Source organism: Furipterus horrens, unplaced genomic scaffold, assembly GCF_987537825.1.
Source record: "Furipterus horrens unplaced genomic scaffold, mFurHor1.1.pri manual_scaffold_1, whole genome shotgun sequence".
Lineage (NCBI taxonomy): Eukaryota > Metazoa > Chordata > Mammalia > Chiroptera > Furipteridae > Furipterus > Furipterus horrens.
The window spans coordinates 115,151,061-115,176,297 of NW_028327171.1; the positions used below are offsets into that span (position 1 = coordinate 115,151,061).

At 38.9% G+C, this 25,237-nt stretch overlaps 1 protein-coding gene across 6 annotated transcripts in view; it reads left to right on the forward strand.

Annotated features, from left to right (window-relative positions):
• SAP130 (Sin3A associated protein 130) overlaps window positions 1–25,237 on the forward strand; it is a 120,279-nt gene that overhangs the window by 12,491 nt on the left and 82,551 nt on the right. For 4 of the 6 annotated variants that reach the window (XM_090278881.1, XM_090278895.1, XM_090278893.1 and 1 more), the window contains exons 3-7: window positions 10,029–10,264; window positions 10,974–11,132; window positions 13,008–13,119; window positions 14,302–14,426; window positions 20,350–20,474. In XM_090278881.1, coding sequence (XP_090135007.1) covers window positions 10,029–10,264; window positions 10,974–11,132; window positions 13,008–13,119; window positions 14,302–14,426; window positions 20,350–20,474 — 757 coding nt within the window. The remainder of the gene's footprint in view (window positions 1–10,028; window positions 10,265–10,973; window positions 11,133–13,007; window positions 13,120–14,301; window positions 14,427–20,349; window positions 20,475–25,237) is intronic. The other 2 variants (XM_090278899.1, XM_090278900.1) reach the window with 2 other exon arrangements.

The following is a 25,237-nucleotide window of genomic DNA, read 5'->3' on the forward strand; positions in this document are numbered from 1 at the left end:
CGACCTAAATAGCCCCCACCCACCTAAATAACCCCCACCCACAATCACTATCAACAAAAAAAGAGCCAGTATTAATAAACATGTAATGAAATTAAAACCATTATAAGAGAGGAAAAACGGATAAGAGTTGACAAAACAAAAAGTGATTTTTGAGAGGGGAGAGGTAGGAGTGATAAGAGTAACGAGTAGGGACAAGGCAATGAGAGAAAAAGTAAAATTTACTTTGTATAAAAGAGAGGGAAGAGACAGAAGTAAGTAATAGGGGAACCATATAGTATTAGGTTTAAACAGAAGTTATAAAAATATATATATAAAGTGGGAGTGAACAAAAAGAAAACAAAAAAATAAGACGTAGGAACCTAATTAGAGAAGAAGTTGCACCACAGCACTTTAAACAACCAGTGAGCTAAGATAGGTGAGTTGGAAATAAGAGGGATAAAAGAAAGAAAAGCTTAAGGCTTGCCTAGAGGAAAGTGATTGTGTGATGATATTGGAGAAGGAATACTAAGAGTGAGGGGTGAAAAACAGGCTAAGACAGGGAAAAGTTCAGTTCTAAAATGAAAGATAGAAAGGGCTGGAGGAAGGAACTAATGGAAGTTGGAGATGGAGACGATAGGTTTTTAGATTTGAAATAGTGAAGATCCATGAATACATTTGCAGAAACGCCACAACTACTATTATATCCACAACCAATGAGCAAAGATTGATCAAGGTGGCGAGAGAATAAATGTATTTTATGAACAGGATAAAGAATTTGAAATGAAATGACAAGAAAAATGGTTTTGAGAGGCTGCAGAGGGGAGAAATAGTAAGTGCAGAGTATATACAACTTATATTAAGAGAGAAGATAGAGTTTAAAACAAAAAGAAGAGATTAGATGGTAAAGTGGAGTAATAGAAGGAAGCAGCAAAATATGAGTTTGAAATAAACTATAACATAAAAACTAGTGGGAGGACAAGAAATGAATGACAAGATGCTATGCAGGAGAGAAAATAACTCACGAAGAAGATGTAGTGCAATTCGTCTTTTAGTATCTGGTGTTTACCCAGATGCAGAAAGATACTATCTTTCTGGATTTGTCCCTGGTCAAAGTTCCATGGATTTCATAACTTCCTTTCTGGCTGGCTGGCTGTGAGGAAATCTAGCTGGATGCTGAGGTTGCTGTTGTCTTGCTGCTGGGTCTGCCGACCTCTCTTATATCAGCTCTCCGCTGTGAGCTGCCTTTGGTCCCGTCCCAACCCCTAGTCCTTGGTGCACCCTAGTCCTCTGCATTTTTGTTTAGCAGAGCCACTGTACCCGCATGCATGCATGGGAGATAGGGTCCCTGCTGAGTCTTGGGTCTTGCCTCAGCTCTCCTTCCAAAAGAGTCTGTGTGGCTCCCATGCTGCAGCACAGGTCCCTGGTGGCCCAGTTCTCCATGCTCTTCCCCCTTTCCAAAAGTCACACAGTCTCTCACAGGACTGGCCTCTGTCATTCCACACCTCCGACAGTTTCATACAAGGTTTGACTCACTGAATCCTTCCTGGATGGCACTGGGAAGGACACCTATGATGGGAGTACAGTTTCTAGGGCCCACACCACCCTGGCCTTTTCTCTTTGCCCCAGTAGCTCCCAGCTTTTGAGGCTATTCACAGCTGCCCCTACACGGTGCAGCCAGAGGCACTGGGCTGGGCAGCCTTGGATATTCTACTTAGAAAGCTTAGGCCGTGGTTTTTGCTCACTCCCGCGCAGTCCCAATGCTCCCATCCCTATTTACACCCACTCACAGCCATGCTCACTCACTCTTCGCTCTGCTTTTACTCCAAGTCTATTCTTTGATGGGAGCAAGTAGAGAGGGCTGCTATCCACTTTGTCGCCATCTTTTTTCTGGCCCATAGTTGTTTTATCTACTCATCTACTGATGAATACTTGAGCTGCTTTCTTATCTTGGCCATTGTAAATAACACTGTAATGAACATAGGGGTGCATATATACTTCAAAATAAGTGTTTTGGGTTTCTTCGGGTAACTTCCCGGAAGTGGAATTGTTGGGTCATAAGGCAGTTTCATTTTTTGTTTTTTTTAAGTAACTCAGTACTGCTTTTCAAAGTGTTTGCACCAATCTTTATTCCCACTAACAGTGCAAAGAGCTCCCATTTCACCATATCCTTGCCAGTACTTGTTGTTTGTAGATTTATTGATGATAGCCATTCTGACAGGTGTGAGGTGATATCTCATTGTGGTTTTAATTTTTATTACTCTGATTATTAGTGACATTGAACATCTTCTCATATATCTATTGGCCATCTTTATGTCCTCTTTGGAGAAGTGTCTATTCAGGTCCTTTGCTCATTTTGTAATAGGCTTGTTTGCTTTTTTAGTGTTGAGTCATATAAACTCTTTATAATATTTGGATGTTAACAACCCTTTATCATATGTATCAACAAATGTGTTCTTCCTTTAAGTAGGTTGTCCTTTTATTTTGTTGATGGTTTCCTTTGTTGTGCAAAAACTTTAGTTTGATGTAGTTCCATTTGTTTATTTTTTCTTTTATATATTGCTATACCTTGGTTTTAAAGTCTATTTTGTCAGATAGAATATTACTACCCCTGCTTTTTTTCTTTTCCATCTGTATGAAATATCTTTATCCATCCAGTTACTCTTAGTTGTATGTATCTTTCATTCTGAGGTGGATCTCTTGGAGACAGTGTATATATTCATGGGTCTTGTTTTCTTATTTATTTAGCTATCCTTTGTCATTTGATCAGTGCATTTAAGCCTTTTACATTTAAAGTAATTATTGCCATTTTATTTTTAACTATTTTTGTTCTTAAAGCAAGTCCATTAACATTTGTTGCAATATTGGTTTGGTGGAAATTAATTCCTTTAGCTTTTTCTTGTCTGGGAAATTCTTTATTTCTCCTTCAATTTTAGCTTAGTTTTCCTAGGTAAAGTAGCCTTGGTTGTAGGTCCTTGCTTTTCATCACCTTGATATCCCTTCTGGCCTGAAATGTTTCTTGATAAATCAGATTACAGTCTAATGAGAGCTGCCTTGTAGGTAACTATTTCTCTCTTGCAGCCTTTAAGAGTCTCTCCTTGTCTTTAATCTTTGCCATTTGAATTATAATGTGTCTTGGTGTGGGCCTCTTTGGGTCCATCTTGTTTGGAACTCTCTGCACTTCTTGGACTTGGGTGACTTTTCCCTTTACCAAGTTAGGGAAGTTTTTTGTCATTTTTCCTTCAAATGGGTTCTCGATACCTTGCTCACTCCCTTCTACTCCTGGTATTCCCATGATGCAGATTTTGTTACGCTTCCGTTATCCCAAAGTTTCTTAAATTATCTTCATTTTAAAAATTCTTTTTCTCTTTGCTGCTCTGTATTCGTTTTTTGGTTTTTTTTTTTTAACTTGTCTTCCAAATCACCGATTCGACCCTCTGCATTATCTAACCTACTCTTAATTACTTCAAGTGCATTATTTATTTGAGATATTGTATTCTTTATTTCTGTCTGGTCCTTTTTATTGTTTTTGTCTTTTTTCATGCTGTTTAGTATCCCTATAATCATTACTCTAAACTATATATCATAAATTCTTGGCTCCGTTTAATTTAGTTCTTCTTCTGGAGATTCTCTTATTCTTACGTTTGGGACCTGTTTCTTTCTTTTCCCATTTTGGCTGCCTCTTTGTATTTATTAGGTAGATCTTGCAAAGACTGGTGCAGACGTATGTCACACACTGCCTGTGATTGTCCCTGGACAATGTATTTGGACTTATCAGCAATCAGTAGCTTGTGGTTCCCACTGTTTGGCCTGTGGGTGTGCAGAAAAGACCTGTTTGTTGCTTTTAGAGAGAGGAAGCCGGCAGGGAGGAAGAGAGAGGTAAACATTGATCTGAGAGAGAAACATTGATTGGGTGCCTACTGCAGGCACCTCAAATGGACTGAACCCTTAACCTAGGTATGTGCCCTGACCAGATATCATACCTGCATGCTTTTTGGTGTATGGGATGGCATTTGAAACTACTAAGCCACCTGACCATGACAGTACATTATACAATATCTTAATGAAATTGTCAAAAATAAAAATATTCCTGAACAAATAGATTTGGATGGAAGTGATTTAATTTTAATTAGGGGAAATCTGTTTGGACAATGGGGAAGGTTAAAAATGTATAAATAATGGAAAAACAGATGTAAAACTTTTTACTCATAAACAACATGCTCATGTGTGCAGAACATCCTAAAGAGTGTTAGTAAGAAGGTGCTAGAACTAATAAATTAGTAATGGTTGCAGATAAAGGTGTAATATACAAAACTGCATTCTGTTTACTAGCTATGAAAAATGAAATTTTAAAAATATCAATTACAGTGGCATCAAAAACAAGACCCCTATAAAACTTAAGGACATATTAACAAAATATGTGTAAGACCTAAGATTAGAAAACTATATAAAACATTGCCGAGAGAAATTAAAGATCTAGGTAAATGAAAAGATCTATCAGGTTCATGGATTAAACTCAGTATTTTGAAGATATCGCTTCTAGCAAGGGATCTGTAGATTCAAAGAAATTCTAATCAAACTTCCATCAGGCTCTTAAATAAAATTAGACAATCTGAATCTAAAGGTAATGTGGAAATCAAGGGACCTAGAATAGCAAAAGCAGTTTTGACCAAACGGAAAAGAAATTTGGAAGACTAGATTTGTTATAAAGCTACACAAATAAGACAGTGTAATTTGGGCATAAACATAGAAATATAGATAATTGGAACAAATTGGAGGATCCAGAAATAGATTCACACATAACGGTCAGTTGATTTTTTACAAAAGTAGATAGGTAATTCAAAAGGGAAATGACAGTGTTTTCAAAAAAACAGTTCTAGAACATGAGAATATCCATATATAAAAAAATGAACCTTAACCTTGACCTTTATCATATACAAAAGTTAACTCAAAATGTATCATAGACCTAATATAAAAATTAAAATTTCTAAAAACTTTGGAGAAACTGTTTACAACCTTCAAATAAGCAAAAATTGCCTACATCACAAAAAATACTAATTATAAAAGAAACACTGATAGATTAAAAATGACTGCTTGTCATGACACCATTAACAAAATAAAGACAGGCCACAGACTGAGAGAAAACATTTGCAATAAATGTATCTGCAAAAGACATAACCTGTATAGGTAAAGAAGTCTTATAACTCAATAGTAAAAAGACAAACAGCCTGATTTTTTTTTTTTCTTTTTATTTTAAAATTATTTGTTTATTTTATTTTTAGAGTGAGGGGAAAGGAGAAAGAGAGGGAGAGAAACATCACTGTGTGGTTGCCTCTCACTTGTGTCCCCAACTGGGGACCTGACGTGCAACCTAGTAATGTGCCCTGACTGGGAATCGAACCAGCGACACTTGACGCGCAGGCCGATGCTCAATCCACTGAGCCACAGCAGCCAGGTGATTCTTCCTTTTTAATGGGCAAAATATTTGAAGAGACCCTTCACCAAAGGCCCTTTTTAAATGTCAAATAAGCACATAAAAGATACTCAAAAGAATTAACCTTCAGGGCAGCGCAAATTAAAACCATAGGAAGAAACTATTACACATCCACTAGAATGAGTAAAATTAAAAGACCAGCAACACCAAGGTTTAATGTGTCTGTGGAACAAGTAGAACTCATACATTATTGGTAGAAATTCAAACAAATCTAGCTACTTTGGGAAAGAATTCATCAGTATCTTATAAAAGGAAACACGAATTTACCAGTAATCCTATTTATAGGTATTTATCCAAGACAGATGAAAATATATGTCTTATATACAAGACTTAACCTTCAATGCTCATAGAACTGTTATTCATTGTAGCCAGCCCTGGCTGGTGTGGCTCAGTAGATTGAGTGCCAGCCTGTGAACCAAAGGGTTGCTGTTTCGATTCCCAGTCAGGGTGCATGCCTGGGTTGTGGGCCAGGTCCACAGTTGGGGGTGTGCGAGAGGCAACCACACATTGATATTCCTCTCCCTCTTTCTCCGTCCTTTACCTTATCTCTAAAAATACGTAATTAAAAAATAATAATAATAGCCAAAGACAGGAAACAAGGTAAGCAGTCTGGTTTATCCATACAACAGAATACTAAGCAATGAAAAGGAACAAACTTACTGGTATATACAACAACATCAGCGAACTTCAGAAACATACTAAGACAAAAGTCAGACCCAAGGGGCTGCATATTGTACATTTCTACTTATATGAAATTCCAGAAAAGACAAAGCTGTAATGTTAGTAAGTAGATTGGTGGTTTGTAAAGGGTAGGTGTGGGAGGAAGGGAATTCACTGCAGAGGGGCTCGAATGAACTTGTTAGAGTGAAGGAAAATATTCTATATCATGATTGTGTGTGGTTATAGTACTGTGCACTTAGGAAAATTAATTTTATACAAGGAATTAGTAGACTATTTGTAAATTAAACCTCAGTAAAGCTGATTTTAAAATGGACAATAGGTATGAACATACACTTCACAAAGGAAAATATACAAATGGCTTATGATCACATAAAAAAGTTCAGCATTACTAATCATCATGGAAACAGTCATTAAAACCACAATGAGATACCCAGTATGCACCACCTAGATCAAAAATTGATGAGGATGAGGAGCAACTGGGTTCTAATAGGCTGCTGGTAGAAACAAAATATACAATTACTTTGAAAAGTACTTTGGCAGTTTTATAGAAATCAAACATTTACCTAAACATTCTGCCCCTAGGTTGTTGGTGAGAGTGTAAAAATTAAATCATTGTGCTCTCTACTCTTAGAGTAGCCATTTTATTGTATGTAAATTATAACTCAATAAAGTAGTTTTAAAAATCAAAATTAAAAAATGAATAATCTGGGAGAAAAGTCAATATGTAGTCGTCGTCGGCAGCCGTCCGTCTCGAGAGACGATGGTGTAGCTTCTTAAGAGTCTATCTGCACCGCCGAGAATGGCTGTGCAGTCCGACTCGGGAGTGACATGGTATCTGTCTCCTCCCGTGTTGAATCGACATCATGCGATGACGCTGAAGCTACAGAGCCTGGGCAGGGTGATATGGAGGGTCTGCTGTTGCCCATGCAGCAGACCCCCCCTCTCTTCGCAGCTGAAGGGTCCAAGGGAAAGATGGAGTCAATACAGCTTGGCTTCAGGTGCGCCGCAGGAGTTGCCGGTGTTGACTACAACGTCAAACCGCCTTAGGGACTCCGGCTCCGGATTTTCTGTCGGGGTTTACTCCCTTAGCCTTTCCCCTGAAGAGGTATGCCGCAAGGCAGCGGAGGTTTTTTGGAGTCAGAGTTTTCCTTCTCTGATGTGCCCTGAATGGAAGATCGAACCAGCGACACTTAGCTCGCAGGCCGACGCTCAATCCACTGAGCTAAACCAGCCAGGGCCGAATATGTAGTAGAATATTAAATATACAGTATTTCCTCACTTATCGTGGGTATTACGTTCTAGACCCCCCACCCCCACCCCCACCCCCAGCGATAGGTGAAAATCCACGAAGTAGGAACCTTACATTTATTTTAGTATTTATATATATTTCAAGGCTTTATAAACCCTTCCCACACACTTATAAACCATTCCCATTCCCTTATTAATCTTTCCCACTCCCTTATTAACCTTTTCCACACTTTTATAAACACTACTTAGGTTCTTAAACATATTCTACACTCTTAAACCTATGTAACTTTAACAACATACATATACAGAACTATAAAATCCCACGACAGAGCGAAAAATCCGCGATAAATAATTAAATACAATATTTTAAAAAATCCCGCGATACAGTGAGGCTGCAGTAAGTGAACCACAATATAGAGAGGGACTATTGTACATTAATCTTTTCACATAGTGCTTGTACTTTGGAGAATTTTTTTCTTGAGGTCATTGAACAAGGACTCAAAGTACATATGGATATTCATCCCAGAGATTTTGTTAAGCAAAAATTTGGAAACAACCCAAAAGCTCATCAATGATTAAAAAACGCACTAGTACATCTATGCAATGGAATTCCATTTAATATTTTTTAAATGATGCAGTATATATTCTATATTACTCAGCAGTTTTTCTTCTAGTATATATTCGACATAAGTGAATCATACATTCACCAAAAGATAGGTGCAGGAATATTACTAGCACTACCATTCACAATAGCAAAATCTGAAAACTAGCTAAATGTTTCAGCAGTAAAATGAATAATTTTGGTTTATTTACACAATGGCATACTAGACTGGGATTGAAAGATCTGTAGCTACCTGCAATAACATGAATGAATTTCATACCAGTAAGTGAAAAGAGCAAGATATAGTAGGGGGTAACATTTGTTATGAGTCTATTTATATAAAGTTCAGAAATAGACAGTAGCAATCCATAGTATTAGTAGTTGGTGAATATACTTCGGAGGGATAGGAACTGGAATCAGGCCAAACAGAGGGTGTCTGGGGAACCAGGAATGTTTTGCTTCTTGACCTGGGTGCTGGTTACTCAGTTGTATTCAGTTTGTGAATCAACATTTGTGTGCTTGTCTTTTTTTATTTTTCAAGATTTTATTTATTTATTTTTTTAGAGAAAGAGGGGGAGAGAAACACTGATGTGTGGCCATGTCCTGCATGCCCCTAATGGGGGACCTGACCCACAACCCAGGCATTTGCCCTGACTGGGAATTGAACCAGTGACCCTTTGGTTCACAGGCCGGCACTCAGTCCACTTAGCCACACCAGCCAGGGCTGTGTGCTTGTCTTTATGAAGCTTTTAGTTAATTTGAAAGTTAAATAAATAAAAACCCACGTAAATTAGAGAAGCATCTGAAGGTTTTACCAAAATATTAACTGCTTGTGCCTTTGAGGGCAGCTTTACTTTCTTTATAGTTTTCCAAATAATTAAAAATTTATTTCATAAGTATAATCTTTAGGCTCAGAAAAAAAATGCTAGTGTTAGTTTGGAAAATGATCGACAAGAATGAGTTAATATTTTTACAAAGATTCTTTTTTCATTACATTAGTCCCTTGCTTTTTCAACTTTTTATATAGATTATGAAAAGAATATACAGTGAAAAGTCTCTCTCCCATCCCTAACCCCTAGTCCTCTACTTTCTATGCGTTCAGGCAAGCAAGATACTTTTGGAGATGTTATCCATATACAAATATAAGTCCATATATCTATATGTGTATTTTATTTACTTTTTCACTGTTCTCTGCCTTGTAAAGGGTAGGTGTGGGAGGAAGGGAATTCACTGCAGAGGGGCTCAGATGAACTTGTTAGAGTGAAGGAAAACATATAACCTTTATTTTTCATAATGTATGTTACAGATTTTTCTATAAGAGTACTCAAAAGATTTTCTTGTTCCATTTTTAAGGTTGCATGGTAGTCTATTGTGGAAATATACCATAATTTATATAGCCAGTCTCCTATTGATGGACATGTAGGTTTTTTCCAGTTTCTTTAGTAGTATAAAAATGCTGAAACAAGTAAACTTATACATAAGTCATTTTATACATATACTATTTATCTATGGGATACATCTCTGTAAGTGGAATTGTTGAGCCTGAGAGGATGTGTACATTGTAATAATGATAGAGGTTGCCTTGTTCACTCTATAGGGATTTGGACTGAGATATTTGTTTTGAAAAATTGTATGTTCTTGGGCTTAATAAGAACTATATTTCAATTATATTTTTAATTTTAGGTTTTTATAACTTTAAATACATATTCCAAATGAAGTTGTTTTATACCTTATATTGCACTTTCAACAATTTGAGCTCATTTTAGAAAGTTGTCAGGTCCTTTGTTTACAGAATTGGGAAAATCACAGTATCTAAAACAAATCCTGTGTTTCACAGGTGTGATTCTTGGGTTTGATATCCATCAGGGGAATCTAATGCCCAAATTCTCTTTGTTAAGAAAATTACAAGGAAGTGGTCAGTTTATTAACCCTGAAATTTAACTGCTAATGCCACTTTTGTATGTGCTATTATTTTAATTAATATTGGAAGGATACGACATGCTCTGTTACCCTTAATGTCTTCACTAGTCAATGATGAACCTAGTCGAGATGCCGAAGTCACTGCCAGGGAGCACATGGGTTCCAGCAGCTCCCTCCCATCCCGTGAAGAGAAGCAAGAGCCTGTTGTGGTAAGGCCTTATCCACAGGTGCAGATGTTGTCCACACACCATGCTGTTGCATCGGGCACACCTGTCACCGTGACAGCCCCACCAGCACATCTGACACCTGCAGTGCCACTCTCATTTTCGGAGGGACTTATGAAGGTAATGGAGAGGTTTAAAATTTCACATTGAACCACAGCTAGAGACTGGCTATAATATTTCTGACAATTTTCACGAAGTCTTAGGCTATATCCTAGGATCATAGTTTGTTTTGTTTGTTTTCATCTATCAGTTTAACTCAGAGGTCTACTGTTCTGCAATGCCTAGTCTTGTGCAGCTGGGAAGTTGGCATCATAGGGTCTTTGTAATATTCATTTGACGTTGATCTTGTTAAAGTAATGAGCCTGCTAACTCAGATTTTATCTTGGAGTGGTACTCATCTCCAAGGTTTTGTTTCAATAGTTAGCTAATTGGGGGTATCTTAGACTATTGCCTTGTGTACTACCTGTGGTTATTTTCAGTTATTGGGAGTGTTTTTTTACTTCTGCTCAAACTTCTGAGAGGCAACACTGTATAGAAGAATGTTGGCTGTGAGCCATAACAGATTTGGGCTTTATTCTCAGTTCTAGTTGTTGCTGTTTGTATGGCTTTGAGTAAGTGACTTAGACTTGTTTTGCATGTTTTCTCATTTGCGCAATGGAAATGCTAATACTTCAATAGATAAGCTGTAATTATGAGAGATAAAACATATAAGGCTTCTGACATCTTTCCTGGCACTCTTCAGGGTTGGTTTGTGTACTTTTAACTTGAGACTAAAATGCATCACTAGTAAAAAGCTATTGATATGTTTCATGTGGTTTTCTGTTTGCAGCCGCCTCTGAAGCCCACTATGCCTAGCCGTCCCATTGCTCCTGCTCCACCTTCTACCTTGTCACTTTCCCCCAAGGTTCCAGGGCAGGTTACCGTTACCATGGAGAGTAGCATCCCTCAAGCTTCAGCCATTCCTGTGGCAACAATCAGTGGACAACAGGTTTTTTTTCTCTTCATTTGCTGATTTTCAAACTGAGGTGCCAAGCTGTTCATCATTATTTATTGAATGCCACAGTACATTAGGCACTCTACTTGTTACCGAATCCATCCAGTGGGGGCAGGGAGGGTTCTGCCACTCACCACCTACCAGGCAAATCTCCAAAGACAGAGTAAAGTGAAAAAGAAAGGAATCTTTTATTTAACTATCATATAATTTGAAATAATTGCAAGTTTCTGCCTAAAATATCTTGGTAATAGAAGTAAGGGGAAAGAAAAAGTATGACATCAAAAAACAGCTATTTAAATATTTGTCATTAAAACTACTACATAGGTTCAAGAACTGAGAATAACACAAGAACAAAAATCTGTTCTCAGTGCTGACTTATCACCAAGGTCTTTGGAAATAATGGCAAGTTTCTGCTTGAAAGCCCATCTCCTCTAAGACACCCAAAGAAAAAGCACCGTTGCCCTCTGCCAGTTCAGTTCAAAGTTGTGCCAGGAACCTCTTCTCCCATACAAAAGTATTATAAATGTAGGTGGCTGAGCTGGTTTCCAGTCACTCTCTAGCTCTAGGCATCATTTGGAGTCTGTGCTCCCAGGCCTTTGCTCACAGACCTACACTGGCTGCCCCTGGCAGGCCCTCTGGTGACAAATGACACACCCCTGCTGGGGGAGGGGAAAAGAACCAATTAACTTTTTCCTTCCCCACTGTGTGCTCCTTTTGAAGTCCTCTCTCAGAATCCCCTGTGCCAGAAAGCCAGTAGGAGTGTCCAACTTTCCAACCAGTGATGGCCATTGTCGGCCGTGTTTGCCTTTGCCCCTCTTTCTGCTGCCATGTTTAAAAAGGGGGAGAGTCTCCAGTCACATATGCTCTGTACAAACTCCCTTCCCCAGACACCACTCCCTTCACAGGGAGGGCAAGCCGCTTCTAACCTTCAGTTTCACCTTAGCGTTTCTTCCCTGCCTCTTCCTTCTCTCAGTGACTTGGCCTGACCCTTCTGTTAATACCAAATGAATTAAACAGTCATTCATATCATTCGTATATGCAAGGATAAGACAGTAGATTAGAGAGAGAAGGATAGCAAAAGAGAGTAAAACCAATATGCACAGTGGTCTTTGTCATTTAGCCAGTAGGTATTGAGCATTTTCTGTGTGTGAGGAATTACCCTCTGTGTGAGATACAAATCTAGATATGACAGTCCATGTCCTTGAGTTCAGAGTTTAGTTATGCTTGGTTATAGGTTCGAAATTCTGGTCGGCCCAAAATTCTAATTGGAGCATCATCTTATAAACTAAAAGGTCATGGGTTTGATTCCCGATCATCGTTCATGGCTAGGTTATGGGTTCGGTTTCTGGTTGAGGCCAGTACAAGAGGCAACCAATTGATGTTTCTTTCTCTCTCACATTGATGTGTCTCTCCCTTCCTTTCTTTAAAAAAAAAACACACACACAATAAAACATACCTTTGGGTGAAGATTTTTAAAAAAAGGAATGGATGACTGTAGTGGCATGCAAAGGAAATAGTGAGAATAGGAAAAAAAAAAGTTTTGGCCAAGACAGAAAACAAGTAAAAGACTAATATTGAAGATGACAGTGCCTGAAAGTGGACAGTCAATTATGTCATCTGTTAGAGGGCTCTAGCAACTAGCTAGCTGACTTGTACTCACAGTCACTTAACCATACATGCTTGCTGGCACAGATCATCATGCAATAATGCTGTGTAAGAAAAGCTAAATGCCCTTTCCCTTGGATTACTCACTATCTGCAAGGAACAACCTGACCCACATTTGGAGGCAGCTGACTTCTAGAAGCAGCATCTAAGCAGCAGTGGCTGAAACTAAGCACATAAGACAATGTTGCACCCTGTCTGTTGCAGGGCCACCCCAGTAACCTGCATCACATCATGACCACAAACGTACAGATGTCTATTATCCGTAGCAGTGCTCCTGGGCCCCCTCTTCACATTGGAGCTTCTCATTTACCTCGAGGTAAAGACTACACTATTTGTTCAAACTCTTGTGATGCAATCAAATTTGGTAGAATGTATGATTACACAAAACATATCCAGAATCAGTGTATTAAAGTTGCAGGACAGTGGAAATAAAAGCAGTGTACATTTTTACCAGCGTACAAGTGTGTGTACAGTATGTGTACGTAAACTGAAAGCAATTCAGATTTTTAGTGTGGGCTAAAAATTCTCCTTTTTAATGAGGAACTCTTCAAGGCTATGTATGATAGCCTAAACATGGTCTTCATTTAAAAAAAGAATGTTTTTCTGTACTTATTTCCATTATCATTTATTTACCCTATACGCTCTTCACCTCCACCCATTTCCCACTCCACCCCTGCAGTCACCACACTGTTGTCTGTATCCATGAGTTTTATTTCTTTTTTGCTTGATCCCTCCACCCCCAACCTTCCAGAGCTGTCTACATTTTTAATAAGTTGCCAATATTAATACTGAATATACTTAAAGTTTAGTGATAATAGCTACTCAATATTTTTTCACGCACATAGCAATAAGTTGAATTTATACTTAAAATTAAGTTCCAGTAGGCTGTGAGGTATTAAATTTAATGAGTTTTCTCAACTATTTGGTCAAAATGTGTTACCTTCCAGTGGAGAATATAAAAGCATTGCTTGCAAAATTAGATTAACATACAAAACCAGGTTTACTTGGTCTCAGAGTGAGGTTCACAGACAAAAAGGGTCTGTGTAAAATGAAAACCATTTTCTTAAATATACTGAGACATCATTTGCCTTTTTCACAGTGTTGACATTTGCACAGATGGTGCAGAGGCAGTGGTGGTTCAAGTGAGCTCTCACTGTCTGGAGATTAAATTGCTAGAGCTTCGGCCTGAACCAGGGCAGCGGCACCCTACTGGGCTGTTCATTGTGTATGTCTGCTACTAGTGTATGGTTACAAAAACAAAAAACAGCTAGTTTTATTGAAGAATGTTTTTGAAGAAGTAAAACAGACTAATAAACTCTAAATCTTAACCCTGAGTGCACATTTTTAAAAATTTTCTATGTGAGAAAATAGGACATATACATAAAGCACTTCCACTGAATACTGACATTGAGTTTTAGAAATTCTGATTATTTTTCCAGGGAATATAATGAGAACTATTTAAATTTTAAGTCTACTAATGAAAAAAAATGTTTTTCAGGTGCAGCTGCTGCTGCTGTGATGTCTAGTTCTAAAGTAACCACAGTCCTGAGGCCGACTTCCCAGTTGCCAAATGCTGCTACAGCTCAGCCAGCAGTCCAGCACATCATTCACCAGCCAATCCAGGTATGTCTAGTGCCTGGGCAGTCAGCCTGTACGGACAAATTACCTACTCTGAGTTGTTCATTCCGATAGGCACTGCGAGAGTCCTTGACCTCAAGTGACTTTCAGTTTAGTTGCCAAGATGTTGGGAAGGTTGAATTGTATACAGTGTTATGTGATCCACTCTAGGAATTTAGAAGAAGTAGTGAGGGAAGGCTTTTGGTTAGGATGAGTGTGGTAATGGGGATTCAGAGAAGTGAAGAGGAAATGAGGTGGGCAATACTATGAACAGTGACAAGGAAGACAGTGATGGTTATATACAATGTTTAGTAAAGGCTAGTGTGAACTGAGGGGTTCTAATTTGGACAGGAGTGTATAAACCCCTTAAATATTTTACACACATATGTATACTTCTTGAGGAAAACAGTCCATGCCTTTCAACCTTTTTTCAGGTAAATTTGTGGCCTCAGTACTACTGAAGTAAAATGTACTACTAGGTGATGTTGTGGTGTCCCTAAATTCAAAATTCTTAAGGTATGGAGTGTAAACTTGATTCTGTACACTGCAGAGAGCCGCTATGTTTTTTTAATACAGTAATGTATGATCAGAGAACTATCTGAAAAATTAACCTAGCTGAATTAAATGTAGGAGGTAGATATTCAGATACCTTTGGGGACCAGATGTATGTATGAAACAGCTGGATTTAAGATATTAAGGGAAAGTGCTGATTAGCACATTGGGTGGTACATGTCCAACCTAGAACTTTCAAATTAAAACAAAACAAAAGACCTTGCTGGTTAACACAACACATTTGGAAACTGATTAGGGCTCCCAAGTCAAGGAGTCTCACTAGTGAGGAAGATAGGGCAGCAGCCTTAGTATGAGACAGGTTGTAACAGTAGACGATGTAGGTAAAAATTTGAAAGGTGAAATAAATAAATCAAGAATGGACAGGGTGTGCAGATTTAACACATGTAACAAGGTCAGAAAAGTGGAACTACTAAGGACTCAGATGAATGGCAGAATTGAAAGTGTACAAACCAAGTGAAGCCCAGTGTGGAACTCATTTATCAGGTGAAGATTTTATACACAGATGTATTGGTAAGGGAAGTATTTCCATGTGAAAACATCTAAAAAGCGTCTGAGCACCACCCTGAGTCTTCTGTCAGCAAAGAATACTATTAGCATGTGTTTGCCTTTAGTATGCTAATTTAGAAGTACTGAGAGTTAGCACCTATGCCAGTGGCTGAGTAGGCCCTTTGTATAAAGCACTGGTTGTGTTGTAGTATAAAACATCTACACCAGGACCAACAACCTGTGTGGGAATTCTAGATATGAAGGAGTAGGTCTCAGTTTGTACTAACAGCCAGATACAATTTTGCATCCAGTTGTATTTGGAAAGAAGGGACTTGTATATTATTTATCCAGAATTAGATTTTTTTAAATAATTCTGACTCTTGTGTTTTGTTTTTAAGCATATTTTATTGATTATGCTATTAACAGTTGTCCCAGTTTTTTTCACTTTGTCCCCTCCGCCCAGTACCCCACTTCCCTCCAGCAATTTCCGCACCCTTAGTTCATGTCCATCAGTCCTGTGTATAAGTTTTTTGGCTTCACTCTTTCCAATCTATTCTTAACATCCCCTATCTATTTTGTCCCTACCAGTTATACTTCTTATCCCTGCACCATTTCCCCCATTTTCCTCCAGCCCCCACCCGGGTGATAACTCTCCAAATGATCCCCATACCTATGATTCTGTTCATGTTCTACTTGTTTGCTCAGTTTATCTTTGTCTTTTAGATTCAATTGTTGATAGTTGTGAGTTTGTTGTCATTTTAAGTTCTTCGGTTTCACCCTTTTTTGTATTATTCTTAACTTCCTCCTGTCTGGTTTGTATTTACCAATTATGCTTCTTAATCCCTGCATCATTTCCCCATTTATCCCCCATCCCCCTCACAACTGATAACCCTCTGAATGGTCCCCACACCTATGATCCTGTTCCTGTTTTGGTTGTTTCCTTAGTTTGTTTTTGTTTTTATTTTTTAGAATCACTTGATAGTTGTGAGTTTGTTGTCATTTTAATGTTCATAGTGTTGATCTTCTTTTTCTTAAATAAGTCCCTTTAACATTTCATATAGTAATGGCTTGGTGATGATGAACTCCTTTAGCTTTACCTTGTCTGGGAAGCACTTTATCTGCCCTTCCATTCTAAATGATACCTTTGCTGGATAGAGTAATCTTGGTTGTAGGTCCTTGCTTTTCATCACATTGAGTACTCCTTGGCAGTCCCTTCTTGCCTACAAAGTTTCTTTCAAGAAGTCAGATGATAGTCTTATAGGCACCCCTTTGTAGGTAATTCTCTTCTTTTGTCCTGCTGCTTTTAAGATTCTCTCTTTATCTTTAACCTTTGGCATTTTAATTATGATGTGTCTTGATGTGGTCCTCTTTGGGTCTGTCTTCTTTGGGACTCTTTGTGCTTCCTAGACTTGTATGTCTATTTCCTTCGTCTAATTTGGGAAATTTTCCTTCATTATTTTTTCACAAAAGCTTTCGATTTCTTGCTCCTCTTCTTCTCCTTCTGGCACCCCTATGATTGAGATGTTGGCATGTTTAAAGTTGTTCCAGAGTTTCCTGAGCCTCTCCCCACTTTTTTCAATTCTTGTTTCCTCCTCCTCTACTGGTTGACTTCTTTTTTCTTCCTTATGTTCCAAATCACTGATTTGAACCCGTTTCCTCCTCTTCACCAATGATTTTTTGTGGATTTTCCTTCATTTTCATTTAGCATAGCCTTCACTTCTTCCCTTATGCGTCTGCCGTACTTAAGCATATCTGTCAAGTCTGTGAGCATCTTTATCACCAGTGTTTTGAACTCTTCATCTGTTAGGTTGGCTATCTCCTTGTCACTTAATTCTGACACTGGAAACTTGATCCATTCCCTCTTTTGGGCCATACTTCTCATCTCCTCATCTTGACAGGCTCCTGTGTTTGTTTGTCTCTGTGTCTTAGATAGAGCTGTCACACCTGTTACATTGTTAGGGGAGGAGCCTTAGGTATTTGTTAGTACAAGGCGATCCGTTTCCCATGTTGTGGCCCTGTGCATGGGGTGGGGTCTGAGAGTGAACAATGGAGGTAGCTCAGCACTCACCACTTTTCCAGGCACTTCTCCCACTTCCATATGGGACTAGCACCTCTTTAGCTGTTGCCTTGGCTGCAGTTCCCAGAGTGGGTTGGTCTGCAGACATTCTAGGACCTTGAGGGCCCTTTAAACAGGTGGACTCTGTTGAGAGACCAGCAGTTTCTCCCTCCACCCCAACTCCCACTGGTTTGCACTGTTGGAAGCAATGAGACTTCATTGTCCCCGGTGCTGGAGCCGTGAGCCATGCAGTCTGGTCTCATTCTGGAAGCGATCCCCAGGTGTCCCTCCTGACTTAAAACGTGACCGCGCTTTCCGCCGTCCTGCTGCTGATGCCAACCGCTGCCACACTACTTCCTCTTTGCCCTGGATCCACCCCTCCTACCTGTCTGGATAAGTATTTCTTCTTTATATCTTTGTTTGTTGGACTTCCATGCAGCTCAATTTCCTGTAACTTCTGGTTGTCTCTAGTTGTTTTTGTTTGTTTGTTTTTATTTGTTTATTTTATTTTATTTTATTTTATTTTATTTATTTTATTTTATTTTATTTTATTATTTTATTTTATTTTTTTATTTTATTTTATTTTATTTTATTTTATTTTATTTTATTATTTTATTATTTTATTTTATTTTATTTTATTTTATTTTATTAGAGGTGAAAGGAGATAGAGAAGAAAGGAGAAAGAGAGGGAGAGAAACATCACTGTGTGGTTGCCTCTCACTCATGGCCCCAATTGGGTACCTGACGTGCAACCTAGTCATGTGCCCTGACTGGGAATCTAACCAGCGACATTTGGCGCGCAGGCCAACGCTCAATCCACTGAGCCACAGCAGCCAGGGGTGTCTCTAGTTTTGAGTTAGTTGTATTCCTTCTTAGTTGTGGAGGAAGATGCAGTGTGTCTATCTAGGCCTCCATCTCGGCCGGAAGTCTTAAGTTTCAATTTCTTGCTCTTGCTCTTCGTCTTTCTCTTCCTCTTTCTCTTTTGGTACCCCTATGATTGAGATGTTGGTACATTTAAAGTTGTCCCAGAAGTTCCTAATCCTTTCCTCATTTTTATGAAGTCTTATTTCTCTCTGTTCTGGGTGAATGTTGATTTCATCCTTTTGTTCCAAATCATTGATTTGAATCCCTGCTTCCTTCCCATCACTATTGGTTTCCTGTATATTTTTATTTATTTTACTTTGTATAAACTTCTCTTCTTCCTTTATTTTGTGGCTGTACTCAGTCATTTCTCTGAGCATCCTGAGCACAGGTGTTTTGAACTCTGCATCTGATACGTTGGCTGTCTTTGTTTCGTTTAGCTCTTTTCCTAGGGTTACTTCTGTTCTTTCATCTGGACCATATTTCTTTGCATCCTTAATTTGGCAGCCTCCCTGTTTTTTTTCTGTGTGTTGGGTAGAACTGCTTTGACTCTTTATGTTTTGGTAGTGTGGCCTAAATGTAGCAGGTATCCTGTAGGGTCCAGTGGCACAGCCTCCCTTATCACCCAAGCTGGGTACTGGGGGTATGCTCTTTGTGTGGACTGAGTACACCCTCCTCTTGTACTTGAACCTTGGTTGCTGTTGGCAGATCAATGGAAGGGATTTAGCCCAGGCCAGTCAGCTGCAAGGAGTGGCTGTGACCAGTTACGACCAACCTCCACCCTCATTGGAGGATCTGCTGTGCAGGGTAAAGGTGGTGGTGTTCCTAAGTGGTCTTTAGCTGTCCACTGGGAGCATTGGCCCTGGGGTTTCTTGTGTGGTGCAGGCCAAAGTCAGCCCCTACCTGTGTTTTGCCTGGGGCACCCTGCCTGAGCTATAAAGCAATCTGAGATGGCTGCTACTTTGCTGAGCTTGAAGAGTCCCAGGCAAAGCCAAGCTGTGAAACTAAGCTAGCTGCTGGAAGTGCGAGGCCAGCTGTTGTTTGTTTGAGAGGATTTAGGAAGTTGTGAAGCATGAGCCAAGACCAGCCATTTATATGGAAAAGCAGCCTTGGTGGGCTCAGAAATTGGGTGGGGCAGTGTCTCTGGCAATATTGATACCAGAGGCAAATCAAACAGTGTTAGCCAGATCGATGGAGCCTCAGATATGGCACTAGTTCTGTGCCTCTGTGGGTAGAGGATTTAGAAAAGGGACAGTGTCCTCTGCTGGCCTTAATGCCAGACACTTTAGTTTCTCCCTATATACCACTGGTGCCTTTCAAGCTGCTACCCCAGTGCTGGAGCTCAGAGGAAATAAGTCTGAGTAGGTGAGTGCATGTGTAGGTTAAGAGGAACTACTTGGGGCTCCAGCTTCCACTGACTCTATCCCCGCTCATTTTTGCAGCCAGAATTTGTGGTGATTTACCTCTCTGATACTGGATCCCTGGGCTGGGGGCCAGGTATGGGTTTGGGCCTCTCTGCTCCTCAGATATTCTTCTTGGAATTTTTATCCAGCAGATGTGGGTGAGAGACCAGCCTGTTCCCCATCTGCACCCCTCCTTTCTGTCTTAATGGTGTGGTTTCTTTTACCATAGTTGTCAGACTTCCATTCAACGTGATTTCTGACCATTTTGGCTGGTGGTGGTTCTCTATTTTAGTTGTAATTTTCATGTGGTTGTACGAAGAAGTGAACCATGTCTGCCTATGCCACGATCTTGACCAGATCCTCCTGAATTTTGTTTTTATAAGAACTAATCCAAAGAGAGAATTCCTTAATAAGAATCGCAAAAATTTACTGTCATTTGGACATTAACATACTTATTTGAACGCCCAAGTTTCAAATTTTACTTTTGTGTTTGACTTACTCTATTTTCCTTTTCGTTTTAAGTGAAATATTTTTTCTCTTCTCTTGGTAGTCTCGTCCACCTGTAACCACCTCTAACACCATCCCTCCTACTGTGGTAGCGACTGTCTCAGCCACCAGAGCTCAGTCTCCAGTCATCACTACAACAGCAGCACATGCCACTGATTCAACACTTAGGTATGTTTGGGCGTTTGATGATGGAGCCATCCTGCCATCCTCCCTCCTCTCCCGTTTTCTTTCCTTCTTTTATACCTCATTTAACTCAATAAATACTTATTGAGTTCTTGTTTTAATGCACTATGTGGTTTTCTAGAAACTGAGGATAAAACAGACACATTCTTACATCAGAGTTTTTGATTTTAGGGTCTGGAGACCTACTGTGTCTGTGTGTGTGTGTGTGTACTTTTTAAAATGATGAAAAGCATTTTTGGGGAAAAATCAGGTAGGGTGAATGGGATTTGAAGTGACAGGGTAGGCAGTAAAGGAGGCTTACTTTTTTATATAAGATGATGAGGAAGGGCTTTGTTGATAAGAATATATTTGAGAAAAAAATTGGAAGACGTGATTAAGTGAACCATATGGCTCTCTGGGATGAGAGCATTCCATAGCTGGAACAGTAAGTGCAAACCCCTGAGACAGGATAATGTTTGCCACATAAAAGGAGAGCAGGAGATTGTTTTAGGAGGTTACAGGATCCCCAGATCATGTGGGGCCTTACGGACCCCAGTCAGGAACTTGTCTTTGCTGGGGTGCAGTGCGAGCCTTTGCAGAGCTTGAGCAGGGCAGTGCCATGATCTGAAGTTTTAGCTGGATCATCCTGGTTGCTGGTGGAATAGGCTTTAGACAGGCAAAGTTGGAAACACAGAAACTGTTTAGAAGGGCAAGGCAAAAATCCAGGAGAGATGATTGTTGGGGGTGGAAAGATGTGGTTAGATTCTGAATAGAACTTTAAAGATAGTAAAGAGGATTTTGGAGGAATTGAATAACGGGTTATGGGGAAAGAAGAGAGTTTGGATTATGCCAGCACTAGATGGGTTGTGCACCTAGAAAGGTGGAGTTGCATTAACTTGAGATGGAGAACAGTGGGAAGAATAAGTTTTGGGGAGAATGTCTGTACTTTGATTTGGGTTTTTTAAGGTTGTGCTGACTTCCAGACACTCAAGTGGAGTTGTTGAGGTAGATAATAAATGAGTCTGCAGTCCAGGGAAGAATTCCAGAGGAAATAATTTAAGAAGACAGTATAGATGGGGAAGAGGTTTATAAGGGAGAAAATGGCTCCCAGTAAGGGAAGCAGTGTTCTTTGGACAACCAAGATTAGGGCAGGAAGGTAAGGATATATTCAGGAAATAGATTGAGGATATAGGGGATTGATGAATTATAAATACAGCAGTTACAGTGGAAGGGTTGGGTGTTTGAAATGGGAAGATAGTATAGCTAAGAGATTTACAGAGCTATACAGGGATAAAGTCTCACTGATGAGGGATGATCTCTGATGATGCTTTTGAGTGACACTATTATGGATGAAGACATGGTAGTTTTTGTTTTTGTGATCCTCAAGCCATATAGTGGTGGCGAGGCTATCAGAATGTGGTTAGGGAAGGCAGTGGGATATGAGTCTTGCTAGGAGCACACAGAGTTGTCGTTGACTTTCTAGATTCTTGCCATTGGTTATGTGGATGCCAGGGACAACATTTGGCAATAGAAACAGGAATCGATCACTAAACAAAAGAAGGGGTAGTAGGTATGGGGAATAGAGCTCTCAGGAACTAGAGACCCTCTCCAAGACTTGATTACCAGTTGGAGACAGGACAGAGTAGAAGAGGGAGGAGTCTGAGATGTCACCTTGATTTCTTCCTTACTGTATCAAGTACTTTGAAAGGACACAAGTGAAAGAATGCAGGTTTTAGAAAGGAGGTTGTGTTTTGGGATACTGAGTTTCTCTGGACTATCAGATGGCCATGCTTAAAAAGTGGTCAAAGAGATCATGGGTTTGGAAGTCATTGGCACATGGCCTACAATGAAATCTGTGAGGTATCTGAGACCAGGGGTAATGAATAGCGTGAAAAGAGCCTATAACTGAACTCTGAAGAAAATAACATTTAAAGGCAGAATAGTGCCTGGGACTTAGCTTTAACCATTAGCTCTATCATTTACTAGTTGTGTGACATAAGTTTCTTAACTAACCTGCTTCTTAGTCCCCTCTTCAATAAAGAAAGGACACTTTACTTTTAGATAACTGAATATATACTGTCTGATGTACAAGGAGACATAACTGCCAGACATAAAATAGACTGCATATTGTCATTTTAACTTTAAATTATCTTTAAAAAGCTAATAAATTCAGATGGTATGATGAAATTCAAAAGGTATAAGTGTGTATACAATGAACAATACGGTTAGGTTGGTTTATTTAATCAAGTTACTGGAGTATCTTTTCTAATATATTGAGTTTTTAATTAAAATGGACATTAAATTTTTGTCAGATACAATTTCAGCATTCACTCATATAGCAAATATTTATTGTGTACCTATGTGCCACTCAGTGCTGTAGGCACTACAAATACATTAATGAATTAAACAGACAAAAGCCCTTAATGATCAAATGATTTTTCTACTTATATAACTATGATAAATTCCTAACATCTAACTCCCTTGAATTCTGGAGATGGAAAATTTAAACAGACCCTTTTTTATAGAAGAAATACTCAATAGAAAAATATTTCAAAGTGCTATCTCCCAGACAAACACCGCACCCAGACTATTTTATTGAATTCTACCAAATTCCCAAAATTTAAACAGACCCTTTTTTATAGAAGAAATACTCAATAGAAAAAAATTTCAAAGTGCTGTCTCCCAGACAAACACCACACCCAGACTATTTTATTGAATTCTACCAAATTCCCAAAGACCAAATAAACCAATGATAATTAAATTGACTCAAGACGTAGAAAAAGAAGGGATGTTAAAAAACTTTAAAGTGGAAGTCTCTGCTAAATAGATTCAATTCTTTCAGTCAGTTCTTTGATTTATTTTTTTCCTCATCACTTGGTGGAATGAAATTCTCTTTCTTTTTTTAAGAGGGACTTACTTATAGGACTAATCTTCTCAGTTTTCACATGCTTAAAACCATTTCCCAGATATCCTACACTTAAGCAGTAGTTTAGCTCATAAAAGAATTTGGTTTCTGCCCTGGCTGCTATGGCTCAGTGGATTGTGTGCTGGCCTGTGAACCAAAAGGTCACCGATTCAGTTCCCAGTCAGGGCACAAGCCTGGGTTGTGGGTCAGGTCCCCAGTTGGGGGCATGCAAGAGGCAACCACATATTGATCTTTCCCTCTTTTTCTCCCTCTCTCTAAAAATAAGTAAATAAATAATTTTAAATAAAATAGTTTTTAAACTGCCTAGAAAAAAAGTTTTGTTTTCTATATTCTTTCCTTGAATATAGGTGTTTTTTCTCTGCCATCTAGAGCTGGTTAATGCTGTACAGAGGTCTTGAGGTCAGCCTGATTTTTATTTTTATTTTTTTTTAAACCCCTTAGAAGGACCTTGATATTTTTGCCTGATGGCCTGATTCTTTATCATTGAATTTCAGGAGCTTTAGTAGGATGTGTATTGTAGTGACCAATATGTAACATTTTGTTCTGTAACATGTTATGCCTTTGTAATGTGCAGCATTTAATTATCTTTATAAAATGTTAGCTTGAATTGTATTTTTATATGTTTATTGCATTTGGAGGATATCCAATTATGTGTTTATTGGATCTTTTTTCATGAGTTGCTTATCTAATCCTTTTTAAACTGCTTTTTTCCCTTTCTGCTTGCTCTTTTTTCATGATCTTTTCTGGCCTTTGCTGAATATTTAGCATTGTTTCTAAAGTTCTACTTTTTAATTTTGCCTTCACTCCTAAAATAGCCGAAAGCTTTTCTTTTGTTTCTCTGTTGAACTCTGTGCATTTATTTTGTCTTCTACTGTTGTCGTCATTTCCAGTGAACTCTTATATCTTTAGTTTGTGTTTTCATTTCATGGAAGCAGTCATGTGTTGCTTCTGGAATCTTGGAATCGGTCCAGATCCTGCTTCACAGCCAGCACCCACTATTAAAACAAGATTTTAGTTGCCTATGTCAGAATATGCTCCTTTGGAGAATTATACTTTTATTGGATTTTACCCTTTAAATTGTAGCTACAGAAATCCTCACTTCATTGTCTCCTGTGTCACTTGGTTATTACTATCTTCGGCATTTCTGCTATATATTCTATGGGTTGAGTTTTGCCAAAGATGGAAGCTGCATTCTTATTTTTGGTTTTTCTTGTTACTATTCTCTAAAAGGAGGAGAAAATATCAAACGTGCAGTACTTCTTGTCCTCATTCCAAAGGATTCAAACAAGAACCTGTCTGAACGCTGGAAGTGTTCACAGCCCACTTGTTGTAAATTAACCCCTTATTTTATGTATATGTTCAACTTCTAAATTGGGCCTGTATCCATTTGAGGCCATTAAAAAAAAACTGATTAATGGGATAAACAGTTTTGTGATTTAGACAAAATACTTGGGAGCACTTTGTAGCTGTCTGAACTTACTTAATCTCTTTGACCCTTTGACAGGGGCAGCGTGGAGCTTCCACAATGGACTCTTAAGGTGTTTGATTTATTCAAAATCTCTTTCTTTTACTCCCTATTGCTCCAAATTTGGCTAGTGAGATCGCTTTCAAACTGACTCATGTCTTTTGATATCTCCTGTTAGTCTGAGTACTTTGTTCTTTCTAGTACAGGATGGATCAGGCTCCATTTTACTTTTCCTGTTTCCTTGGTCTTGAAATCAGACATTTCTCCAAGGATTCGTAGTTCATGTTAGTGGGAATGGTATTTAGAACCCAAGGCCTGTAGGGGTACATGTTGCTTTTGAGATATCACAGCTTTCAGACTGTTTCTCTGGACAGAGGT